At 37.7% G+C, this 24182-nt stretch overlaps 4 protein-coding genes across 4 annotated transcripts in view; 3 read left to right on the top strand and 1 right to left on the bottom strand.

Annotated features, from left to right (window-relative positions):
• The window catches only part of eys (eyes shut homolog), a 156511-nt gene extending 149436 nt beyond the window's left edge, over positions 1 to 7075 (top strand). Inside the window, exons 42-46 of the mRNA XM_043256030.1 lie at positions 512 to 656; positions 2789 to 2951; positions 3037 to 3209; positions 4387 to 4548; positions 4710 to 7075. Of these exons, the coding sequence (XP_043111965.1) occupies positions 512 to 656; positions 2789 to 2951; positions 3037 to 3209; positions 4387 to 4548; positions 4710 to 5902 (1836 nt within the window). The 3' untranslated portion in view covers positions 5903 to 7075. The remainder of the gene's footprint in view (positions 1 to 511; positions 657 to 2788; positions 2952 to 3036; positions 3210 to 4386; positions 4549 to 4709) is intronic.
• Positions 6820 to 17504, bottom strand: phf3 (PHD finger protein 3). Its single transcript, XM_043256032.1, has 17 exons — positions 17332 to 17504; positions 15505 to 15770; positions 15314 to 15424; positions 13428 to 14679; positions 12852 to 13095; positions 12104 to 12146; positions 11830 to 11950; positions 11332 to 11488; positions 11052 to 11168; positions 10735 to 10863; positions 10504 to 10642; positions 10047 to 10236; positions 9520 to 9667; positions 9339 to 9428; positions 9057 to 9252; positions 7731 to 8972; positions 6820 to 7647 (listed from the first exon to the last, which is right to left on the bottom strand). The coding sequence occupies exons 2-17, from the start codon at positions 15743 to 15745 to the stop codon at positions 7283 to 7285; spliced, it is 4785 nt and encodes a 1594-aa protein (XP_043111967.1). The 5' UTR covers positions 15746 to 15770; positions 17332 to 17504; the 3' UTR covers positions 6820 to 7282.
• A 1165-nt stretch (positions 17505 to 18669) lies between these two features.
• LOC122356920 (interferon alpha-inducible protein 27-like protein 2A) lies at positions 18670 to 20870 on the top strand. The gene is made up of 4 exons (XM_043256028.1): positions 18670 to 18940; positions 19038 to 19073; positions 20050 to 20211; positions 20336 to 20870. The coding sequence occupies exons 1-4, from the start codon at positions 18931 to 18933 to the stop codon at positions 20443 to 20445; spliced, it is 318 nt and encodes a 105-aa protein (XP_043111963.1). The 5' UTR covers positions 18670 to 18930; the 3' UTR covers positions 20446 to 20870.
• An 873-nt stretch (positions 20871 to 21743) lies between these two features.
• LOC122356917 (interferon alpha-inducible protein 27-like protein 2A) lies at positions 21744 to 23448 on the top strand. Its single transcript, XM_043256025.1, has 4 exons — positions 21744 to 21870; positions 22596 to 22631; positions 22716 to 22877; positions 22982 to 23448. Exons 1-4 carry the CDS (start codon positions 21861 to 21863, stop codon positions 23197 to 23199), a joined length of 426 nt encoding a protein of 141 aa, XP_043111960.1. The 5' UTR covers positions 21744 to 21860; the 3' UTR covers positions 23200 to 23448.
• The last annotated feature ends 734 nt before the right edge of the window (positions 23449 to 24182 follow it).

The raw sequence follows: 24182 nt of genomic DNA, 5'->3' as shown, positions 1-24182 counted from the left end.
TATTATATAATTTGATAATTATAAATGTCACAATACATATAAAAATAAATGTTTTTTATGAAAAAATATTGAAAGGAATTAAATCCTTCTTACCCATAAAAAATGCTAAATTATAGTATATTATAGAGAGAGGTTTTAAAAGAATACTGTATATAATTTATATATTTTTTTCCTATTAACTTACTGGAAAAAAAATCTATTGTATCTTAAATATACTACATTTTATGCATTCGTTCTTGGAAAACATTTTTTTACCTCGTCGAAAACAGCTCTGTTCACAGTTTCAGTGCATGTGTCTTGAAATGATAATGAATGAGGATTTTTTTTAAGACATTTTAAAATAATAATTGCTATTTGTTCTGAAATGCAAGACAAAGCCAGTAAACGTACGAAGAAAAGAAAAATGACGGGGATTGGAAATTCAAAGCATTTTCTCGTTATGTTTGACAGATTTTGACTCTAAGCTCTTGTTTTTGACTACTCATGTCACATTGGGTTTTTTTCTGAGCAGGTTGATGGGCAGAAGAGGAGGATGGGTACATCCCCTGGTCCACTGGTGGGCTTGAACACCTTTAGTCAACTTTATGTGGGTGGATATGAAGAATACACACCTGAGCTATTGCCTGCGGGCTCTCGATTCCAGAACAGCTTTCAAGGTAGTGTGTTTTTTCCTGTTTTTCATTATGGTCTTGTTTGATGTCTTGTTTCAGATTGTCAGTTCATGATGAAATCAGTCTTTCTTACTTGAATCATGTGTGTAGTGATGTGCAGACAGCGTGAAGTTGCGTGAATTGATCTCCTGCTTATTTTTTGAACATCCGTAGCCCTGATGGGACCCTTAACCTTGCGCGTAATACGTGTGCAATCACATTTCGCAAAACTTTGTTAAAACATGCATTTTAATGAACACGCATTGTAAAACGTGGCAACTGTTGATCCTTCAAAGGTTTAGATACTCACACTTTCTGGATTACAGCGGAGAAATAACACGAATGGAAGATTACGAGTTTAAACATTTAAACTTTAGCTTTGTAAAGAAACACTTAGTCACTAATCTACTAAATCGATTAAAGGAATAGTACACCAAAAAAATTACAATTGCTTGAAATGTACTCACCCTCAGGCCATCCAAGATTCAGATGGGTTTTTCTTCATCAGAAGAAATTAGCATTAAATCTCTTGCTCACCAATGGATCCTCAATGGTGCCATCAGAATGAGAATGAGTTCAAACAGCCGATAAAAACATCACAATAATTCATACAACTCCAGTCAATGCAAATTTCCATTTTTGGGTGAGCTATTCCTTTAAGTATTCACCTTTAAAGAAATATGATAGATTTCGGGTTTTGTCTTCAAACTCTTGACTGATAGTGTGTATTTTTAATCTTTAATCTCTGTCATCTTATTACGCAGCCTTTCATAACAGCTGTGAATCACGGTGAGGAGAGTAGGATGGAGTTTACCTTCTGTCTTGGGCTCTGGATGCTTTACAGTCAATGGCCCTCATTCATGAAACACGAGCAGAACAAATTTCTGTCTAAATCCTTCATAAATCCGTTCTCGCATACATTGTTGCATTTCCTGCAGAGCCGTTCTGTTCCAGAGCTCCGGAGTATCTGTCTGTGATTTAAAATTGGTTTTAATTGCCCATCGACTGTAGCCTCATTGAAATTCCGTCGAATTATCTTAAACACAACATCGTGAAAACTGATTCCTCCCAACTGCCACGTCTTGTTATTTAGTCGCTTTTGTTATGCTCTGGATTCAATGCAGTTATTCTCTATTACCGCATAACATCATTTCAACTCATCCCTCGATTTACAGTAATTCACTTACAACAGAAGTCTACTGGGCAAATAAAACGGATATCCTGGGGCATCATCAGCCTCAAATTGCATTGCTGAAACTGCTTGATTATGATTTTAAATGGTTATTGACTGACTGTTTAACTATCTACTGAATTTAATACCCACCTGTGAATATATGAACTGATCTATATTCATAACAGTTTTTCTTGTTGTTGTTGTTTTTTTGTTTTCTAAGGAAGTCTTTTAAGTTTATTTGATCAAATATCTGCATTTATTTAAACAAAAATACAGTATTGTTAAATACTGTTAAATTGTTAAAAATCATTACAATTATTGTTTTCTATTTTAACATATTTATTCTCTAAAATTGCAATTTATTCCTTAATTTATTTGATAAGAACCAAAAGCAGTAAAAGGTGTAACATGATTTAAAAAAAAAACATATTCTGTTTTATTATAAAATAAAAAATATATATTTATTCCTGTGACTGATAGGTTGAATTTTTAATCAGTCTTCAATGTCGCATGTTCCTTCAGAAATCATTTTGATATGCTGATTTGGTGCTCAGGAAACATATTATTATTAATAATAAAGTTTAATAAAGCATTAAAGTTATTAATATTTTTGTGGAAACTTTTTTTATTTTTCAGAATTCTTTCAAAAAAAAAAACAGAACAGCATTTATTTGAAAGGCATTTTGGTAACTATAGAAAATACTTTTTTCACTTTTTGATAAATTTATTACAGTCTTGCTTTAGAAACCAAGCTTTTAATACTGCAGGCTCACACGCTGACTTTAGATACTGTATATTTTTTCCTCCTTTCTTCACACAATTCCTCTCACAATACTATCACATGACTCACATCGGAAAGACTATTTTCAAAGTGGTTTTAGTGTTTGGGGTTTTTTTTCTCGTTTTTCTCTTAAGAGGTCACCATGAACACAAGAGTGAGTAAATAATGTCTTTGACTTTAAAGGCTGCATTTTTGATCTGCTGTTTCGGACGAGACGAGATGGGAAGTTTCATCCTCCGGGAGGGCCAGCGTCAGGACGTAATGTGGGGCAGTGTGGTGTTAATCCGTGCAGCCTGGTCGTCTGCCAGAACGGAGGCACCTGTGTGGACTCTGGATCCTCTGTGCAGTAAGGCTTCCGAACAAGCACCTGTTTGTGCACAAGAGTGACTGACAAACATTATTAATCATTTGTATTTGCCCTTCCCCTCCAGCTGTCAATGTACGTTTGGATGGAAAGGTGCTCTTTGCTCAGAGAAAGTGTCGTTCTGTGATGCTGAGCACATCCCACCGCCTTTGTGCGCTCGCGGCGCCACCTGTGTGCCCCTTCCTGATGGATACACATGTCAGTGCCCCCTAGGCTCTGCTGGACTCTTCTGCCAGCAAGGTTAGACCACAATCAATCCCACCTCCAGGGAACCGCTGGGGGTCTTCTGAGGGATTCGGACAAACAGAGTGTAGAAAATAAAGATAATATAAATGATAGGTTAAAATTTCCACATTTCAAAATACTGCTGTCTCTTATTCTCAACAAAGATGCAGTAATATGATCAAAAGCGTAGTAAAACAGTAATATTGTAAAATAGAATGGCACATTAAAACCTTTTTTTACTTAGTTGTTTTAAGATGCCATTTATTCCTATAATGACAAAACTGAAAAATGTTAATAATGCTTTTGTAGGATTCTTCGGTGAATAGAAAACATTTGTCTTTACTGTCACTTTTGATCAATTGAATGTGTCCTTACTGAATAAATATATTACTTTCCTTAAAAATAAAATCTCATTGACGACTAGATTTTTGAACGATATTGTGTATATATGTAATTAAAACATGCAAATCAAATGATTTGCAATGAATTACATCAAAAATAGGCAAAATAAGGTTTTTGTATACATAACATATGTTTGTGTACTCTATATATTTATTATGTATATATAAATACACATACATACAGTATATAGTTAGAAAATATTTACATTTATACATTTATGTATTCATATTCTTGTTTTATATATATATATATATATATATATATATATATATATATATATATATATATATATATATATATATATACACTGTGTATACAAAAACTTTTATTTTGGATACAATTCATTGCAAATAATCATTTGATTAATTTATACCTATATTTCTCAAAAAAAAAAATACTTCACTGCTCCATGTTCAGTTTTGCACTTCGTGAAAGTTTTTTAAAGAGAAACTCTTGAAATTCTATCAATTACTCACAATCACGTTGACCTCCTTTCATCTTCCAAACACAAATTAAGATATATTACTTTACGAAGTAAAAGTAATGAAGTATATTACTTTATGAAGAGCAATCTGGCCCTCCATAGACAGCAACACAACTGAAATGTTCCCAGGTCGTGTGACATCAGTGGCTCATTTCAGTTGTGTTGCTGTTTATCAAGGGTCAGATGGATCTCCGATTTCATCATGAATGGGAGATTAATGGGAGAATGGTTTTGGTTGAACTAACCCTTTAAATAAACTTAATAATATTAAGTCAATGCTTTCAGGGTTCTCCATTTCTTTTCCAGCTCTATCTATCACTGATCCTTTCTTCAGTGGGAACCAATCGTCTTGGATGTCATTTCCTCCCATCAACGTAAGGCACAGAACTCATCTGCAACTGCAGTTTCAAACTCTTTCACCGGAGGGCATCCTATTCTACGCCGCACGCTACTTGAGCAGTCGAACTGGTAAGACAGCATCCTAACTTTTGTTACATTATGCAAAATTACACCATTTAAGTGTATGCTCAATGCATATTCCTACATACTCATGCATATTTATTTAATATATAAGTAACAAAATGTGAACAGATGTGTTGTTAATTATCATTCATTCTGCCCCATCCAAGGTGATTTCCTCAGCGTATCCCTATCAGATGGATTTGTGCAGCTCCGCTATAATTTGGGAAATGAAACTATTGTATTACAGTCTCCAAAAAGTGTAGATGTGACCGGCGCAAGGTGGCACACAGTGAAGGCTGGTAGAGAAGGCAATCGAGGCTTCCTGATTCTGGACGATGGAGCCGTGATCAGGAACTCTTCGGAGGGCTCGACCGCTCTGGATGTCGGCACAAATATTTTCATTGGTGGTGTATCTTCCCTGAACACGGTATCTCTGGATGCAATGGAGAAGGACCCGGTGGGGTTCACCGGCGGCATTCGAGAGGTCATAGTCAACGGACGGGAACTTGAGCTTACAGAGACAGGTGCACTAGATGGAGCCAATGTCGGCGACTGGGACGGGACAGCTTGCGGGTATAAGGTTTGCTTAAACGGTGGCTACTGCCATCCAGAAGGCCTTTCTTCATTCAGGTGTATTTGCCCGTCGCTGTGGACCGGTTCACGATGCCAGCAGTCGGTTCACTGCATCAACAACCTTTGTCAACATAATTCTGTCTGTGTCCATAACACAGTGTCTGCTTCATATTCATGTATGTGTTCTTTAGGATGGCTTGGGACTTACTGCGAGCAAAAAGTTACGATGAGGACTTTAAGGTTTACTGGAAACTCTTATTTGAAATACAAGGATCCGAAGTACAGCTCTAGGAACCTGATGTACACTGAGGTGTCACTCAATTTTTCTACTTCAGCAGGAGACGGATTGATCTTTTGGATGGGGAAAGCAGAGAGCGAAGACGATGACCATCTAGCGGTTGGGCTGCAGGGCGGTTATATGAAGGTTTCGGTCAATCTTGGTGAGAGAACCTCTCTGCCTCTTGTGTATCAAAACACTTTCTGCTGTAATCACTGGAATTACCTGTCTATTACTCACAACAGGACTCTCATCCAGGTCTATGTGAATGACGAAAGAGTCATTTTTGAAGACATTGACCTCTTTGAACGGTATGTAGCGGTAAATTACGGAGGGGTGATTTATTTCGGGGGTTTTGAATTGAACAGAGATGTGGAATCTGTTACGGATGGTGTATTTACTAAAAGGTTTGATGGGAGTATTAAAGATGTTTTCTTATATCAGGACATCAGAGAGCTGGAGTTTCTACAAAACAGTGAAGGTTTTAATGTATATCAAGGTGAAGAGTAGAAAAAAATGACTGTGCTTATTGTTGATATTTGATATTTCTTTCACAAATACATGCTCAATGACACAACCCTAGTAGTCCACGTTTCAAGGTGAAATCTGTTGTTGAACAATGGAATGGGAAAATGATACTGCATCAAAGGTGCTTATGAAAGGTACAAAAAAACCATCATACAAATGTTGATTGAAGGAACAAAATGAAGAGATGATAGCAGGATTTGTGCCTCTTGCTAAATTACAGTTGATATTTGTCCAGATTTATTTTTGTTTATGCCACCCAAAACTTTATAACTTACCACTACACTTTAACACAACTTGAGTATTTTAAAAGGGAAAAGAAGGATTTTAAATGAAATAATGGGGTGACCTTTTTGAATTTATGCATGAACTAATTGTAGAGGATTTTATTCTCCATGTCAAAACAAATGAGGTAAAGAAATAAGGTCAGAATGTCAAACTAAATGTTTTTATTTCTAAGATACAAGGTTTGCTGTTTTTGCATTAAGATTGTCTAAATACAACCATACTCCAAAAAAATACAAAATCAGGGTTTATTCTTGATACACTTAAATTTCCCATAATGATCAAATGAAGAGTTTATTTACAACAGATAACTTTGAAAAATCATGTTTTTTATCATGTTATTATTGTTAGCTAGTATGTTATCTTTACCTCATCAAAATAACCCAAATGCAGTTTGACAGATTTATTGAAATGCACAATAAAAATACTTGATTTTTGCAAATTAACTCTTCAAATGTATAATACTACTACTATACTACCCCGGAAATTATTATTTCATTGCTTTTTTCATTGTGAAATAAACAGTACCTTTTTTCTGTGATCTCAGGTGGGGTTTTTTTTTTTTTTTTATTCCAATGCATGACAATAAAAAATGAGCCTCTTTATGAAACAAAGACTTATTCAGTCGCTTTACTAACAATAAAAACATTTTATTATGAACTGTACATAAACACATTGTGCTGAATATGCACATTTCCGTTGTGTGACAAGCCAAAATGTACAAAGAAATATTTGTCACCTGAAACATAGAAAATACTTCAGAAGCCAAATTTAGAAAAATTAAAACAAAAATAAACGTGAAGCAAAAGAAGCCGTTCTCATCAACCATGAGCTTTGCGTACGACAGTAGTTTTGTTTTTTTGATTACAACCAGCTGCTTGTGAAGACAATGTTAGTGAGTAATGGGAAGGGAAAATGTAAATTAAAACAAAACAAATATCCTTTTGATTGCAAAAAAAACAACAACTAAAAGTCTCATACTAGCTGCTTTTCCATATAAAAATTATTTTGCAACTTTATAAATAGTTTTCTTCTACTGTTTGACAGATTTAAGGAAAGTGGAGCGGTTTGATGCCAAGATCATGAACGCCTGTCTCTCGAGTCTCTCCTGTGTTTCTCATAGTCAGAATCTCGTCTGTGTTTGTCTCTCTCTCTGTAATGACTGCCGCTGTGGTGCCGCTCTCTCGGTCTGTCGTACCTGTCCTCTTTCGAGTGGCGCTCTTTATGACTCTGACTTCTGTCCCTGTGCTTTTCTCGGTCCCTGTCGTAGTGCCTGCTTTTGTGATGGTGTCTGTCATACTGCTCTCTCTCTCTATTGTCCTTCCTGTAGGTCTCATCAGACCTTCTGGACGGCTTGTCGCCCAAGTCGTCGTAGGACTTCTCCGAGCCCTTCTCGTCTTTGCTGAGGGGAGAAGAGGTTGGCAAGCTGGAATCATACGTCAGAGAAGGGGCGGGGAGTGTTTGGGGAGGGACGGGAGTGTTTGGGGAGGGACGGGAGCGCGTTTGGGAGGTATGGGGAGCGTTTGGGGAGGGACAGGGAGCGTTTGGGGAGGGACGGTTTGAGGCCAAGGTGGAGTGAGCATGTGAGGATCGCTTTGAGGGAACATCTGTGGAAGAGGAGGTGGACCAGGAGGAAACGGGAAAGGCGGAGGAACCTGTGACTGAAGGGGTAAGAAAGGGACAGGATTGGCTGGAGGAGGATAATATTGGGGATCAGGTGGACCAGCATGATACGAGTGAAAAATTGTGGCTTGATTATACACTTTAGGGTTAAAAGAAGAGGTCCTGGTTTGTTTGGGACCATCGTTTTTCCCGAAGGAGGAGATTGTGGTGATGGCTTGAATGTCCTCTATGGCTTTGCACTCTTGAGGGGGTTGCGCTGATGGTTGCTGGGTAACTTTCTTTTCTAAATTACTTTCTGGTTGTTGAGGTTTCAGCTCGATGGATTCACTCGATAAAGACGGCGTCTTTAAAATACCAAGAGATGTCTTCAAAGACATATTGGGACTTGATACGGTTTCGTTTTTCGGGACAGAGCTAGCGTCATCATTGACAGAATCTTTCAATGCATCCAATGAAGTTGTTTCACTTGTTTCTTGACTAGCTGGTAAAGCTGTGCTGCCAAGCACAGACTCATCTTTGGGTTTAGCGGCCGTGAGAGAAGAAAGGAAACTCTCTGTTGAAACATCTGCAGGTTTGTCACTTAGAGAAAGGATGACTCCACTCTCTTTCTTTACTGAGCTGGTCTCCAAATTGGAGCTGGATGGCGCCTGCTCAGCTTTAACAGCTTTGGGGTCTTTTTTCTTGATAATGAAGCGATCAAGACGAGGAGCGGTGGCTGTAGGTTTAGGATGGATTTCTGCATGGTTTCCACTATCAGGGGTTGGAGTCTTGGCTACGGTTGTTGTAGAATCACTCTTCACAGTGTCGCTTGAAGATGATGCTGCATTTCCAGGCAACTTCAGCACCCCGGGAAGAAAGCGCAAAGAAACATTCTCTTCGGTCTCTGTATCCAATATAGGTTCGTCAACGGCGGACTTAATTAAGTCTGCAGTGTCTTTTTTCCGTGTGCTCGCCAGAGCAGTGATAAAACTTCTCTCCACATCTTGAGCCACAGGAGTTTTCTGTGGGTAATCGACATGAGGTTTGCTTTCTGCCAAGAAACTTGGAGCTTCGCTGACATCGCTTGGCAGTATTACACCAAAGTCCCTTTTTGGTCTCTGGCGGATGACCAATCCGAGAAGAAGATTGGGACGATTGGTCTCCAGTCCTACAATGTGGAGTGGCACAATATCAAGATTTTGTCACCAATATCATGCAGATCCTACAAAAGAACCTGTAAAAAAGGTCTTACCTGGACCATCAAATGGTACAATCTGATGGGGAATTTTTTCTGTGGAGCCGAGAGGAATGAGATACATGTCTTTAACTTGTTTGCGGTTGTTCGCAACAACACCATACCTTCTTCGGCTGCTGAAATAGGCGTACAGCAAAGTATACGAGATCTCATCTTCCTCGGTGTCAGGGGAGAAACGAATAACACATATTTCCTAAGGGGAAAAATATAAAGTCACAAACAGCAAATAAAAATGGTCACTTGCAGAATGTGACAAATCCAAGGATAAATAATTCTCACCTTTGTCCCGGAAGCACGGATTTTCTCAACATAATCCCAGACTATTTGAGGGGAGATTCGTCCACCTACTTGGATGTTGTCCGGCAAATCCTGCAGACACAATTCAAAATGTTACTAAAGTATCAGGTCGTGTGTAAATTAAACTTTTAGGAGGTTTCAAAATGTCTGACCGTCAAATTACCTGTGTGAGGTGGTCTAGTATTCCAGAGACGGGATAAGCTTTTGTTAGAAACCTTGCCACAGCCGGCATGTCAACAAATCCGCTCCACAGACTTTCCAAACTGCCGAGGAAAGTAGCTGTGTCTTCTTTGCTACTTAAAGTATCTGACCTATTAAAACAACAATTTCATAATGTCATTTAAAATCTTGTTTTCCAAACGTGAGATTTCTTAAACGTGACCCTGGACCACAAAACCATAAGGGTACATTTCCACTGATGTATGGTTTTTTTAGATGGGACAATATTTGGCTGAGATACAACAATTTGAACATCTGCAAAAATCTCCCTTAAAGTTGTGCCTTAAGTCCTTTGAAATACATATTACTAATCAAATTTTTTTTTTGTATTTATGGTTGGAAATTTACAAAATATCTTCATGGAACATGATCTTTACTTTAATGTTCTAATGATTTTTGGCATTTAAAAAAATATATATGTTGTGTTGGCTATTGCTACAAATATACCACGGTCACAAATCTTTTGCTTACCTGGATTCAGGCAAAAAACTGAGGAGGCCTTCCTCCATGGCTCTTAAAGACAGATCGTCCATCAGTGCTGATGTAGGTGTAGTTGTTGAGTGCTGAGATTCATCTGTCGTACTAGACTGCCTCCTCACAACTGTTGTAGCCACTTTTACCACTTTTGTAGAGGCTTCCTCTGTAGGGGGAGCCATGCGACCTTCAGAGAAACATAAATCATTGTTATAAAATATATATATATTTTAAATAACAACCACTTAAAAATGTTACTTGTAGCTACTTAATTGTACAATAAACATTCACTTCACTAATAACTACTTTGGCAACTTTGACAAAAACAATTTTTTACATGCGACGTGGGACGAATTGACTTTGTGTAGTATAATGTAATTGTTAATTAATTGTTAATTTAATTTAAAAAAAAAACCTTTTCAAAACTTTATTTGAACCCATTAAAATGTTTTACCTGTGCATATTTTGCAGTTGAGGTCAAACAGATGAGACTTGTGCAAGTTAGTGGTATCTACAGATTTTCTAGGACTGTCAGCTTTAGTCTCAGGGGGTTTTTCTTCAGGCACTTCCGCAGCTTTCGGCACTGGCTCTGGCTGAAGACACAGAAGGAACATTTAAAAAGCAATTTTCTTTTTCCTTGTTGAAAAATATAACAGGAAGGCGCATAATGTCTCCCAAATCTCACCTCAACCTCTATGGCCTCTGGCGCCTTGGCAGGCTCCTGATTCTCAATTTCAATTTCCCCTTTATGGGTGATTTTAGTAATAGGACGTCTCTCTGCCTCTCTCTGTTCTTTCTCAATCATTTCAATTGTCTGCCAGCAAAAACATCAATAGGGTTAACAATAAAAATCTAAATCTGAATGACTATGAAATGACTTCTTTGATATACAAATGAATGTCATTTTCTACTGTATTTTTGACTTTACTAATGAAATGCTTTGTAAATGGCATTACATTGTGAGACTTTTGAAATGCAACACGGCTTTAATGTTTTACTAACATGTCGATTCTCTCTTTGTCTCCAAGCAGCCAGTTCCTTCGAGGCCAGCTCTTCTGCAGTCATACGCACCAAATCTGCAGGGGAAACTTCCCCCTTGAGCACCCGCTTGAATAACACCTACAAAATAACATTTATTTTCATTAACACCGCATTACATATTTAGAAGTCAAATGAAAATAGGTAAACAGTATAAATATGCTGCAAAGAGACATAAAATGTAGCAAATATGAAATTGTATTTTACAGTATTGTTGCAAAGAATGCTATGAAAAATTTCTTACATTATTTTTTGAATCTTTCAGATTGAAAGTCAGACTTCTGTATTTATTTTTGTATTTGCTGTCAACACCCTGAAAGAGAGCAAAAAGCTCTTTTTCTGTTCTTCTGGCCAACTCGGCAGGCTTGTCCAATGAAATCTTCATTTCGGCCTCCTTCAGTCTGTAAGATAAGAGGATAAACATTGTACAGAATATGAAACACCGTTTAGAATAGGGAACACTTATTAACTAATAATGACTTTTTAAATTCCTAATTTGCTGCTTATTAATAGTAAGGTAGGTTTTAAGTGTAAGTATTGGGTAGCATTAGGGATGTCCAATAAGATCTTGTAAAATAGGGCATTAATGTGTGTTTAATGTGCACTAAAGAATGTATCTTAAGTGTTACTTAAGTTTAACATCACACACTTAAAATAAACAAGAGGTAGCTTTGTTTCAACAACTAAGGAAAAGCTATTGACTAACTTTACAGGTAAACTAGCAAAAATCACATTCACGCACCGTTTCAAAAGAATCTCCTCCAGTGAGTCCCGAACGCTTCGCCTGATTTGTCCAGTGGACGGTTTCTTTGAGGTCACTGGTGAGATTTTCATTTTCTTCGCCTCATGCTTCACACTTGGTCCTGCAAAAAATATTAAAAATTCTTCGTGTACATCAACTTGTATTAATTTAGAATGAAGCAGGACATAATTAACCTTATAATATATATTTTTAAATAACAACCACTTAAAAATGTTACATGTAAATAGTATAAAACTGTTGGAAACCTTTATACCTTTTGATGCTGAATCTTCTGACGGTCGTCGTTCTCCAACATCCTATGTTAAAAAAATATATATATTATTAATTTATTTGGCAAGTACTACAATATAGCCGTGAAAACTGCAATATGAGCCAAACTAATTTAAGTGGCCATATCACTGGTAGCTGTAGGTGAGTGTATAACACCTATCCATGTGAGGAACTGTCCACCTACACTGAGGGAACTAACTTTAAACCCCTTAACACCCATGTGTTAATAATATAGAGAAGCAGATATGTACAAACCCTTTTAAAGAAAGCTGGTGGCTACCACACAAATCAAAAGCTAAATCGGAAAGGGCAGAACAAAATGAATATTTCAGAGAAAAACAATGTGTTTTTGCACTAGGTTGATATGACAAAATCAGATCCCATGTTCTTTCCGATTAAAAGGATCATGATGTACATTTGTATTATTTCTTTTCCCCTTGAAGTGCAATTATAATATTTTAGGTTTGTATCAGAGTTTCCATCAGAACAAACCCTTAATTCCTTTAATACCCTTTGATTAATCAGATTTTAGGCAATGTCACGGTGATACTAATTTAGCAGCCTCTGGTCTTTATAACAATTTCAGGCATAAACTCAACTTCTGACACAATTAAAGTAAAACGTATTTGCTTAACTTTGTTACTTTTATATGTCCGTTACAAAACGCTGTGTAAGTAAATAGAAGTAAAACAACTTAATACTTTCTACTCCATGAGGACTTGTTTGCTTACTTTTCTGAAGGGTCGTATTCCACCTGCAGTGACCGACTGCTGGGGTCTCTGTTTTTGCTTAGCAGACAACTTATCATCTGACTGCTCTGCGGCTTGAACACCGGTTTTCCCATCCTCTTCTGCACAGCATTTCAAGCACACGTACTCCTGGTCCTCCTTTTCCATCTGCTGAACTTTAGCCAGATCCAGACCCACACAATCCCCATGAAACCAGTCATCACAGCGGCCGCAGCCCACCATGAACCTAATTAAACAAACAGACAATAGAGTGTTGAAGATCACTTTGACAAAATACAACCAAGTAAAGAACATTATGGAACATCTATGGAAAGTCTATGCAGAACAGTTCTATTAGCAACACTTTAAAGTTACAACAGATTTCCAAAAAATGTAGCAAAAAGATAAAAAAAAAAAAAAAAGTTTAAGTAAAAAGGTTTATATATATTAAATATTTATACATTATATAAATTACATAAATATAGCAAGTATATACACATAATAAATTATGCAGGAAAAAAAATAGAACGTATTGACCTATGACCATTTGAAAGAATTTAGAGATAAAAGTTGACATACCGGTTGTTGTGAGGTTTCTTGCATAATCCACAGTGCTTGCTGGGATCCCACACAGTCTCGCTTTCAGGAGGAGGCTCGCCCTCGGCATCCTTCTTCACCACGGGGGCATTATCAGGGATAAACAGCTGCGGCTCCTCTATCGAGACGCTCCTTGAGTTTCTACTCTTATGTCTTTGCTGGATCTTCTCCGGCTTCTTGATCTTGGCCTTCTCCTGCTCCTCTTCTCCTTGGCTGTTTGTCACAGGTGGGTTTGTTTTGTTTACAGTGGGAGTGGGAGGATTTTGCGGCTTTTTCGAAGGCTGAGGCGATTGGACCGACTTGACACCTGGACCAGAATCAGATGAGGGTTTTCTGCTGACAGTCGGGGACACCGGGACAGGTGGGTTTACGGTCTGGTTCGCAGGAGGTTCATCTTGAATCTTTTGTATTTTTGAGGGCGATTTAGAAGTGACTGGCCCACCTGGACGTTTCAAGCCCACGGGCTTTCCTTTGAGACTTTCTGGGCGGCCTGCATCTATCTTTTTGTCTCTGGGATGGCTGGATGCTTTCTGCAAGAGCCCTGGCCTGGTGAGATGAGGTGGTTTATTTTTGGCAGCAGCCAGAGACTGTTTGTCTTTCAGAAGATTTTTCACTGCTGGTTGAACCGCTGTGCCGTTCTTGTTCCCTGGTTTTTGTGCGCTTATCTTTCGGGTCTTGATTTGGTCATTCTTTTTGGCGTCTCCTGGTGTGGCGTTTTCCACGCTGGTCTTCGGGGGCATGGTGCTGTTAGTGTCTTGTACTTCATTAGGGTTCACATACGGCCCAAAATCCATAGGCATTTCGTCTCCGGTTGACTGGCTGACACTCACTTCCCCAGCTACCTCTTGTGCAGAATTAACAACTTCTTGTGTGCCATCATCTCGATTTTGCCCCAAATCAACAACTGCAAGGCCATCAGATGCGACACCATCATCCTGGAAGCCCAGAGACTGAAGAGCACTTGTGCTAAACGATCCGAATGCATGCGAAGGGCCAGGAAGCAGTTCTATTTTATAACCCCCCACAGTAACAGTTAATCGACGTAACACAACTACTGGATTCATAGAGGAGTCAACTTCGTGGACTCCAAAACGACGGCTGAGCAGGGCTTCCCTTTTTGCATCACGGCTTTTATCTCCACCTGGGTTTTTGCTACATGTTGACTCTTGCTTGTTATTCTCAGCTGCTTTTCGCGCAGGACCTGGGCGCCTGCCTTTAACTCGACCGCGGCTTGCTGAGAGAGAAAAATGGTTTCAATGCTCTCGCAGTGGCAAAACAGAACAGATGAGCAGTCAGACACAGCAAATGGGCAAAATATTGGTTTCAGAAGACTTTGAAACGCATAATTCTTAGGCTTCATTAATATCTCAATACAGACATTTAAACCAAATCAAAGGAGACCAAAAAGAGGGTGAACTGGGAAGTTTTTCTGTGCAAAAGGCACAAGACACTCACAGGATCTTAAGAGAAAACATTAAACCTCTTGAATAAACGTGTAATAGTTTTATACAATTAGGAAATAAGTGATTTTTTGAAATGTGCCTTAGGAAAAAAACATTACTGGTGTGCATTTTAAGACAAAATAAAAGCATTGCTATATTTTAAGATCAGTCAGAGCAAGTTTCTTTCAGTTGAAACAGCCTTAACTTAGATTTTAGTCTGGCATTAGGTTTTAAGCCATGGGTTAGTAAGTTTCTTAGAGGACTATACGCACCAGTTAAAAAAAGTCATTAATTTATTTAAAAAAAAATAGTTGTTTGACAGCTGCAAGCAATCAGTGAACTAATTAGGATTAATTCTGAACCTTTATTGCAGGCTGATTCAACAGATTCAGTGCGATCCAGCTGTGTCCATTTTGTTATGTGTACCTGTTTGTCTCCTCTGTAAATGTCTTCTGCCCTGCGGGAAGCCGGACTGACCGCTTTCTCCATCAGATGGACTCTGACTAACACCTGCCGTTGTCATGTCATGATCTGCAGCTGCAAAACACCCAGTCAAAAGAGTTAAAATTACAAACCTTCCTCTAAATTAAAGCACAAACAGAAAGCAACTACTGTACCTGTTGAGCTCCCAATCTTAAAACTGACATCTTCATTTTCTAAAATATGAAACTGGGTGCTAGCAGACCCGAACATGGGATCTTTGTCGCTGAGCATGTTCTTCAGAGAATCTTCGGGTTGGTCGTTGCCCGCTTCAAAGTCATCACTAGCTTCACACTCCAGGTTTTGTCCGAGCAGTAAGGAATCATCCAACTGGTCGCTGGGAACCAGATGATTGAATGGACCACCAACTATATCCATGAATGCCTGCACTGTATGGTTTGCTCTGGAAGAGTAAAACAGGTAATTAGGTGTTATCCTGAACACTGCATTGCCTTCTAATGTTGCAGTACTTTGACAAATACATTGACATTTAACTCCACATAAATACTCATTGCTTTGCTTCTTTTGTCCAAAAAAAAGAAAATTGACAGTTTCCTATACATTTAAAACGTAGAATGTTTGCCACTAAAGCAAAATGTATTACTAACCATACAACGACATAGGGTAGACGGGCTGTGTCTCAATAACTACTAGCTTTCAAGTCCAAAGTCTAACTGCCAAAAAAAAGTTTATTTACTCTAGGGTTTTGAATGTTGTAGGCAACGGTGTTCAATAGCTTTGCCAATATAACATAAAAAATCTTTATTTTTGGAGCTATGAAGTCAAGGTGTGATCATCTAAATTACGTTTGAGAGTTTTAACGCATTCCGGTTACAGTATTTTAAAGTGTCCTTGTTAGAGTGCAATTACACAAATAAGTAGTGAGAAATATTAATTAGCTGCATGTACATAGGGCTTGGATTAAGGTTTAGTTTAGGGTTGCTTACATGTAATTACACATTTATTGTTATTATTATAATAAGTGCATGTAACGTGTACTAAGAACATTACCAACAAAGCGTTATCGGCATTGCTTTTTTTTTTTTAGCTACATTACAGATCGAAATACAATTTACTATTTATTTTAAATGCCATTAAACTTTATGAAATCGACATCAAGTTTTGGTGCTATATGTACCTTCAAGAAACTACTCTAGGCAATATTTACTAGAATAAAGTGACAACTTGACCTGGGGCCTGTTTCAACAACTTTATCAAATAAGCCAAGTTTATTTCAGTTAGTCTGATTTATCACTAGCATATTTGGATTAAAATAGGTCAGACTAACCGCAATAAGCCTAGGTTGTCTGTTAAACTTGTTTTATGAAATAGGCCCGGCTCTCCCCTATAATGTAATAATAAATGAATTAGAACAGCATCAGGTGTCAAACTGCACGAGTGCATTACAGACAACAATCGCGCTGCAAAAAAAAAAAACTTTTTAATTGTTTTAAATCTTTAATTATACATTTCGCTTTCGGAGTAGACTGGTAAGGGCCACTGGTGTTTTTATTTTGGCTCCAGATAGGCTCACGTGCACAGACAGCTAAGTTAGCGCATGCGGCCCTCAGCAGCTCACACGTTCATTGACTCTCTCAGAGCAGAGAGAGCAGCTTTAAGAAACAGCGTTTCTTTGCAAAAGATGCATTCGTCGTTTAGGCACAGCACGCCATTTAAAAAAGCCTCAAAACAAACACAAAACCAAACGCTTCCGCGGCCTTTACCAAACAAACTGTGTGTCTCGCCCGCTCACCAGGCCGAATTAAACTCACTTTTAGAAACAACAAGCGTTCGACCGCGTCTGCCGAACGCGCATACATGGTTAGCTGCGCGTTTGACGCGGATTTCGCACAAACTCGTCTCCAGGCTGGAGTCGCGTCGCGTGCCCTGCAAGAAGGCCTCGCGCTAAAAGAACTGGGAGCGTGCACGCCCACTCCGCGCGAGACGCGAGATAAAACACTTACCGCGTTCGTCACTGTGATCGAAGAGCCAGCGCATAATGGGAGAATGGCTTGTATTATCGTTTACGTTGTTTGGACGCCATACGGGTTGTCGTTAATGCCACAACCTTTTCCGCTTGAGAACTGCGGTGGGACACAAGTAGTACTTCCTGTTGACCCTCTGAGCCAGCAAACAACTCGTGACGCGCTGGATCTGTCGGCAGGGGGCAGTGTGTTCTAGCTTCAGTCAGTGCTGTACTGGTAAAAGTGTATGGCACATAGTTTACTATGTTTTATATTATGGCCAAAGCATGAGCAGAATCGTATTTCAACTAATAATAATAAAGTGAAATTATAAGCAAACAAACTTTCTCTTTGTTTAAAGAAAGAATTGCATGAATGAATTATTACGTAAACATAATTTACCACTTTTTATTTATATTCATATATAATTATCTTCACACGTACCCTCGGTCTTTATCGGATTATTTTTGTATTAGGTAAAAATTATATATCATATACTGTTAATTTATGTTCGGCTGTTCGACTTTGATTACTAAATAAAATATTCTTGTAAGTAACTTTAGGCTTTGTATTCCGTAAAATATTTGAAATGTTAAAAATGGGAATGGAAAAAAAAATTAATTCTGATCATATTTCTCCAAAAAAAAAAAAGAAAAGAAAAGAAACGCCCTCAGACTTTTAAGTATTTATATGGAGAACACGGGTTTCCGATCACGCGCCCCCTCGGGGAATAAAACTGTTCTTGCGGTGAACAGATATTTATCCAAAAATAATTACATTTGTATAATTGAATTCTAAATTAAAATCACACACAGGGTTAAATAAATCAGTGGAACACATACTATGTCTAAACTATGCCAAAAATACATCATAGAAAGAGGTTCTGGCTGCAGACTGCGCCACAGACCGCACTCTGTTCCAAACGGCTTTTTTGCTCCCTACAAGGGCACTTAGGGAAGGGGACGACATTTGTAGGTGTGACGAAAGTGAGCACAGCGTTGTCAAGGGAGTTCACCAAGAGAGTTCCGAACGCTTATACGAGACAGAAATGCCCTACGCCCTTAAAAGAACGCACGTCTTCAAGGGCTCTACCCTTCGAAGGGAGTAGGGCATAGGGATGCTCACTTCTGTTTGGGATTCGCCCTTAGACGCCTGCTCTTTCGCAAGTGACGTCAGTCTGTTTTTATTATTATATTTATTTATGCGTTAATAAAGAGAATTTGTTTATACTCGCTCATAATATTTAAGAATTATATAGTCTTTACAAGAATAAACAAAAATGTTGTACAGTGTGACAAAAACTACCCTGTATTGATTTGCCCGTGTGCAGTTAAGGTTACAAGGGATACGTATACCGTCTACAGCCAGACTCAGAAATTAGAAATAATGCGATTAATAGAAGTGAATGTTTAGTAGGACCAGAGCCGGTAGGAAACAAGACAATATCTTGAAGAAACTGCTGCTTGGCAACAATAACAGACCGAAACACAAGCAGCTACGTATCAGTTTCGTTTTGTACGTCATTAGGGCGTGGAGTCTAGGTTTAAATCCGACAACTTAAAAGGTGCCAAAACAAGTCATATCGGGACACCAGAAAGCATGCCGTCTCGTGAGTACCCAATTTTTATAGAAACAATACGAATAAATAAATACATTTCCTTTGTTGTTTTTAATTAACACATATATTATATTTTTTAAACCTCAAGCTCTATTCACCGTCATTGGGCTTACAGCTGGGGCTGGTAAGTAGTAAGACCAAATGTTGTTGTTGTTGTTTTTCAGAAGTATAAAGTAATAGTTCCCTCTAAATGAAAGTGTGCTGAAAATTTACTAGTCTTGTGGACTCCCAAAATGTAGATGACTATATCGGAACAGATTTGTAGAAATGTAGCATTAGACTTGCATCTTTTCTTCATAATCTTCTTTTTCTTAAAGATCGTCAGACTTTAAACATCTGATAAAAGCGTCACGTTAATCCATTAAGGTGTTTTTAACAACTTCTCACTAAAATACAGGACCTCTATTCATAATTTTGCTTCTTCCAGTGAAAAAAAGCTCAGCTCAAACACAGTTTACAATTCAGAATGGTTCTACACACTTTCATGGGTCTTACTAGCATCACAAGGTGTAATAGATTGACTGACTGGAAGGGTGTGGATTACATTTGGATTATTGTAAAGGTTTTATCAGCTGTTTGGACACCTGATCTGACACTCAGTGAAAACAGTCCTGATGTAATGCTAAACTTCTCCTAATCGCTTCTGACAAAGCCAGAGCACGAGTATTTATGAGAAACTTGTTAGGTCTACATCTGTGTGAACTATAGTTACTGTGTGTTAGTTCACCCCCAAATGAAAAATTGTTCATTAATTACTCGCCTTCATGTCATTCCAAACCTATAAGACGTTTGTTATTAGTACATACATAAATGGACGTAAAAGGCGTAACTCAGAGGAGAAGAATGGTTGAGTAAAAGTTGAGCCACTGATGTCACATGGACAGTTTACCGATGCATTTACTACGTTTCTGGATTTAGGATTTTTTCAGTTCTGTTGTTGTCTGCGGAGGGTCAGATTGCTTTCCGATTTCATCAAAATATCTTAATTTGTGTTATGAAAATGAATGAAGGTCTTACAGGTTTGGAACAACACGTGGGAGTAATTAATGATATAATCACAGAAATGCTTTGAACCATTTATTACTTTTTTTGCCGATTAGCTGGTGCCGTACTTCTGGCCCCAGTTGCGCTCGGGGTGGCTGGTTTTACTGGCGCCGGTATCGCAGCAGGTTCTACGGCAGCTGGCATGATGTCTTCAGCAGCCATTGCCAATGGGGGCGGTGTGGCTGCAGGAAGTTTGGTCGCTATCCTCCAGTCTGCAGGTATTTAGTAGAAATACGAGCAAAACAAACACGTTCAATTCATTTTTAAGAAGAATTGGTACCTGATTTAATGTACATGGGATGGTTCAGTTATTGCTGTTATAAGGTTGTGTTCTGTTTTTAGGTGCTGCTGGTTTGTCTGCAACAGCAACAGCTGGTCTGGCATCAGTGGGTGGTGCTACAGGAGCTCTAGTAGGTGGAGCGGTTGATTTGCTGAAGAGGATAAGCAAATAGGAAATGTACTGGAGTACTGATCACCGCCCGTAATTGTCTCTGTAGTTTGATTTTAAACATTTCATTAGATTTTGAAAACAAGAATGTAACGCTCAAAATATGTTTGTTAGTTTTTTTTGCCACTTTTGTAACCAAAAGTATGGGGTCATCCTAAAGTTCAAAAATCACACTAAAATGTGGTTTAATCATAGAGGATCATTTGTATGTTTAAATGTATGTTCTAAAAGCACTTTCGCATTGTGTTTATGTCCCGTTCATTGTAATTATTATCATTCAGTGTTTTGCAAAGACTGTGAAAACCATTTCTACGGTAAATGTGGTAATCATGTGACCAATTACATTTAGAGACACTTTGTAATGCAGTTACCTGCACAAGTGATTAATCATGGAAAAAATAAAGCTTCAATACAAAGTTTTGAATTTGACTGACCGGTGTCTTCCCAGTTGGCCGACACACTTTTTTTCCAATTTTTTTCCACCAAGGACCGTTCCCTCATGCCCATCACAAAGTACTATACACACTTCCACTTTCCTCTCAGTACCTGTCCTAATGCAATAGAACAATGCATCTTTTATCCAATGAGTTGGAATATTCTCACCATTTTTTTATTTTGAGTTTGCATACCTAGGTCTTTGGGTGACAGCCACCATTTATTATGTGTATAAAAATAATAGCTATTGTTAAATAATGAACATCTTTTAAGGTCCTGCCGTTTTTGTGGAATATCTCTAGACGAACTCTCGATCTCATAGGGTGTTACGGCCGGGGAGTTTTCCTTACTCCAAAGTTTATTCCAGAATACAATGATTTAAAGAGGCATTTTCCGAGGGGAGTTTTACCCCTCTAGCCAATGAAACAAAAGACGACATAGGCTGTATCCATGCCAAAAGATATGTACTTATATAAGATAAAGGAAATTATGAACGTTTATGAAAACACTTTTTTTGTCAAGTATCAAAAGTGTAGAGCAAACTCATTCACCCCAAGACTCAGAGTAGCAAGACCGACTGAACCCTTCTAACATGTAGAAGGATGTGTAGATCATAAAAACTGCAGAAACCTAGAGGGAGATAAAAAAGAAAACAAATCGAGGAGGAAAAAAAGATCAGACAGAGAAAGTCTAAGGGGGGGAGAGCGTGTTCAAATCTAACAGCTATATCAATGAAAAATGTTGAAAAAGACAAAAATAGCCACGTTTCCGCACAATACCGGTTTATTGGGGTGCTGGAGCATAAATACAATCATTCAGATCTTTTTGGTTTTTTGTCGTGTCACTCCATGTGATTTCCGGCTAAGGTCAAGTTTCGGTTTTGTTACGTCATTATGTGCGACCCCTTGCGCACAAGGTTTGTAGCGCAGCGAGTTTAGTACACATCCGTGTGCGCCGTCAACGCTCCGTACCGTCTTTTAAATCATGAAACGCGGTAAGTAGGGCAAGATTTTGCTTCAGATGAATATGATGTGTTGTGGAACTGTTATATAGCATGAGGTAAAATGCAACCGCTGGATAAACAAATTGTTATATTTAAAATAGCATTATAGGGAAATAGCATTAGTTAGAGGTTGAAAAAGAAGCTAATGGCGTATTCAAAATTAATATTAATATTTTTAATAATTTTTTTAAATAGTAAATCATAAGACAATTACAGTTCAAAAGCAAAAACTCTTTATTTTAGTTTCCCAAAAAGGATTGTATATTACACTCCATGACTGGCACAGACTTTTTATACAGTGTGACTATATCATCAAACTGTAGCATTCTAATGCATATACTGTATATATATATATATATATATATATATATATATATATATATATATATATATATATATATATATATATATATATATATATATATATAGTAGTTACAGGTTAACATAAATCATTGCATATATATATATATATATATTAAGATATTTGCAGTAGTTACAGGTATATATATATATATATATATATATATATATATATATATATATATATATATATATATATATATAATCAAATGCAATGATTTTGTTAACCTGTAACTATATATATATATATATATATATATATATATAATATATTAGGGTTTTTGCATATAAAGTAAAGGTTTTAAATAAATTCTAAGTTCTGCACCAATTTGATCCATTTTTAAATCCATTTTCAGGATTGTTCACCATAATTGGGGTCGCAGCTGGGGCAGGTAAGTGTGTTCTCAAGATTGTTTGCTTTAAATGAAAGCGCAGTTGTACGCAAGATAATTGTTTGTGTTTATGTATTGCATTAGTTGGTACGGTTGCACTGGCCCCGGTGGCCCTCACCATGGCTGGATTCACATCTGCTGGTATAGCAGGAGGTTCTCTGGCTGCCAGCATGATGTCATCCGCTGCCATCGCCAACGGTGGCGGTGTGGCCGCGGGAAGTTTGGTCGCTGTGCTCCAGTCTGCAGGTATTCTTTAATAAATGCCCCCATGCCTGTTCACACAGGAATGACTCCTAAAAGGCCAAGAACATTTTTCAGATTTACGGTGATTTATTATTCTCTCTGGTCAGGTGCTGCTGGACTGTCTACATGTGCGACAGCAGTCGTGGCGTCTGTGGGTGGAGCAGCAGGTGCTGTAATAGGTGGAGCTGCAGATTTGTTCTCTCGTTCCAAGGGTCCACCTTCACATGATGATGATGATGATGATAATGATGATGATGATGGATGTGAAGAAGAGGAAGAGACAGAGATAAATTTGCTGGAGATGAAAGAGCTTGTGCCAAAATAAAAACTTCTGTATTTGTGTGCATGTGCAATTAAAATATACTGTGATTGAATATAACATTTCTTTTTATCAAGATATTTTGTGTTTTGTAAAATACCAGGGTATCAGCTTTTGGTATAAAAGCAAGAGAATGTAATTAAAATGATTTGTGTCTTTGAATATCATACAGAATTTGGATTTGTTTGATATTTAAAGCTGGCCTTACTGATACTATTACTTTTCTATATTGCATTAAAGCTGCTTTTGAAATGATCTACATTTTATCAACACTTGTTTACAGCTGCTTTGTCCTTGAACCTACCTTCTGATGTTTGTCTAACGTTCTGCTCTGTTTGTTTGTAGTTTTGGTTTCCTTTCTTTAAAAGCGTCCTCCCACTGAGCTATCAAGGAGTTCAGGACATATCAATTGACAAACATTTTACTTGTTGTTTCTGTTCTTTCTTTAGCTGACACCATGAAATTTTTGTGTAACTTAACAAACGGAATTTAAATTGGCCCTTGCAGATTTCCAAACTGGAGAAATACTCTATTCAAGAAAGGTATAATTTATATAAACTGATACTGATATAATTAGTAAGGCTTTAATGAGATTAAGCCATTTAAATTATTTGTGTATATTTTATTTTATCATTTGTTTATCACTGACATACAAACAAGATTGCAGGGTGCGTCACCTTGTGTCACCCGCAATATAATAACAACAAAAAGGATAGAATTTATTCCGGCTTTATGCACATTATATACAGATTATATTACATAGGCTGTTTAGGTATAGTTCACGGATAAGTAAACAAATACCTTAGTTTTTGTTCCCAAAAAATTGACGTATGGAATGTTGGAGAGTGTTATGGGAAGAGGGATGGTTCCAAATGACTTCCTTAAAGTATATAGGCCTGCTGTTATTTCCTAATTCCGGCTGTAAATATTTGGGCTACCTAAATATTCCGCCATTTTCCGTTTGAAAGTAGTTTTCCACACACCATTCA

Source organism: Puntigrus tetrazona, chromosome 13 (genome assembly GCF_018831695.1).
Source record: "Puntigrus tetrazona isolate hp1 chromosome 13, ASM1883169v1, whole genome shotgun sequence".
Classification (NCBI taxonomy): Eukaryota; Metazoa; Chordata; class Actinopteri; order Cypriniformes; family Cyprinidae; genus Puntigrus; species Puntigrus tetrazona.
The sequence above is the reverse complement of the archived record's forward strand: the minus strand, read 5'-3'. Positions and strand labels throughout refer to the sequence as shown.

What these genes read in the sequence shown, in the direction of transcription:
- LOC122356920 (XM_043256028.1), top strand. An exon ending in TGGGCTTACAGCTGGGGCTG is followed by an intron (nt 19,074 to 20,049) that starts GTAAGTAGTAAG and finishes TTTGCCGATTAG; the next exon opens with CTGGTGCCGTACTTCTGGCC. An exon ending in CGCTATCCTCCAGTCTGCAG is followed by an intron (nt 20,212 to 20,335) that starts GTATTTAGTAGA and finishes TTCTGTTTTTAG; the next exon opens with GTGCTGCTGGTTTGTCTGCA.
- LOC122356917 (XM_043256025.1), top strand. An exon ending in TGGGGTCGCAGCTGGGGCAG is followed by an intron (nt 22,632 to 22,715) that starts GTAAGTGTGTTC and finishes GTATTGCATTAG; the next exon opens with TTGGTACGGTTGCACTGGCC. An exon ending in CGCTGTGCTCCAGTCTGCAG is followed by an intron (nt 22,878 to 22,981) that starts GTATTCTTTAAT and finishes CTCTCTGGTCAG; the next exon opens with GTGCTGCTGGACTGTCTACA.
- phf3 (XM_043256032.1), bottom strand. Translation starts at nt 15,745, where the DNA reads ATGGATATAGTTGGTGGTCCATTCAATCATCTGGTTCCCAGCGACCAG. An exon ending in AGAAGATTCAGCATCAAAAG is followed by an intron (nt 11,951 to 12,103) that starts GTATAAAGGTTT and finishes TATTTTTTGCAG; the next exon opens with GACCAAGTGTGAAGCATGAG. An exon ending in GACAAAGAGAGAATCGACAT is followed by an intron (nt 10,864 to 11,051) that starts GTTAGTAAAACA and finishes TTTTGCTGGCAG; the next exon opens with ACAATTGAAATGATTGAGAA.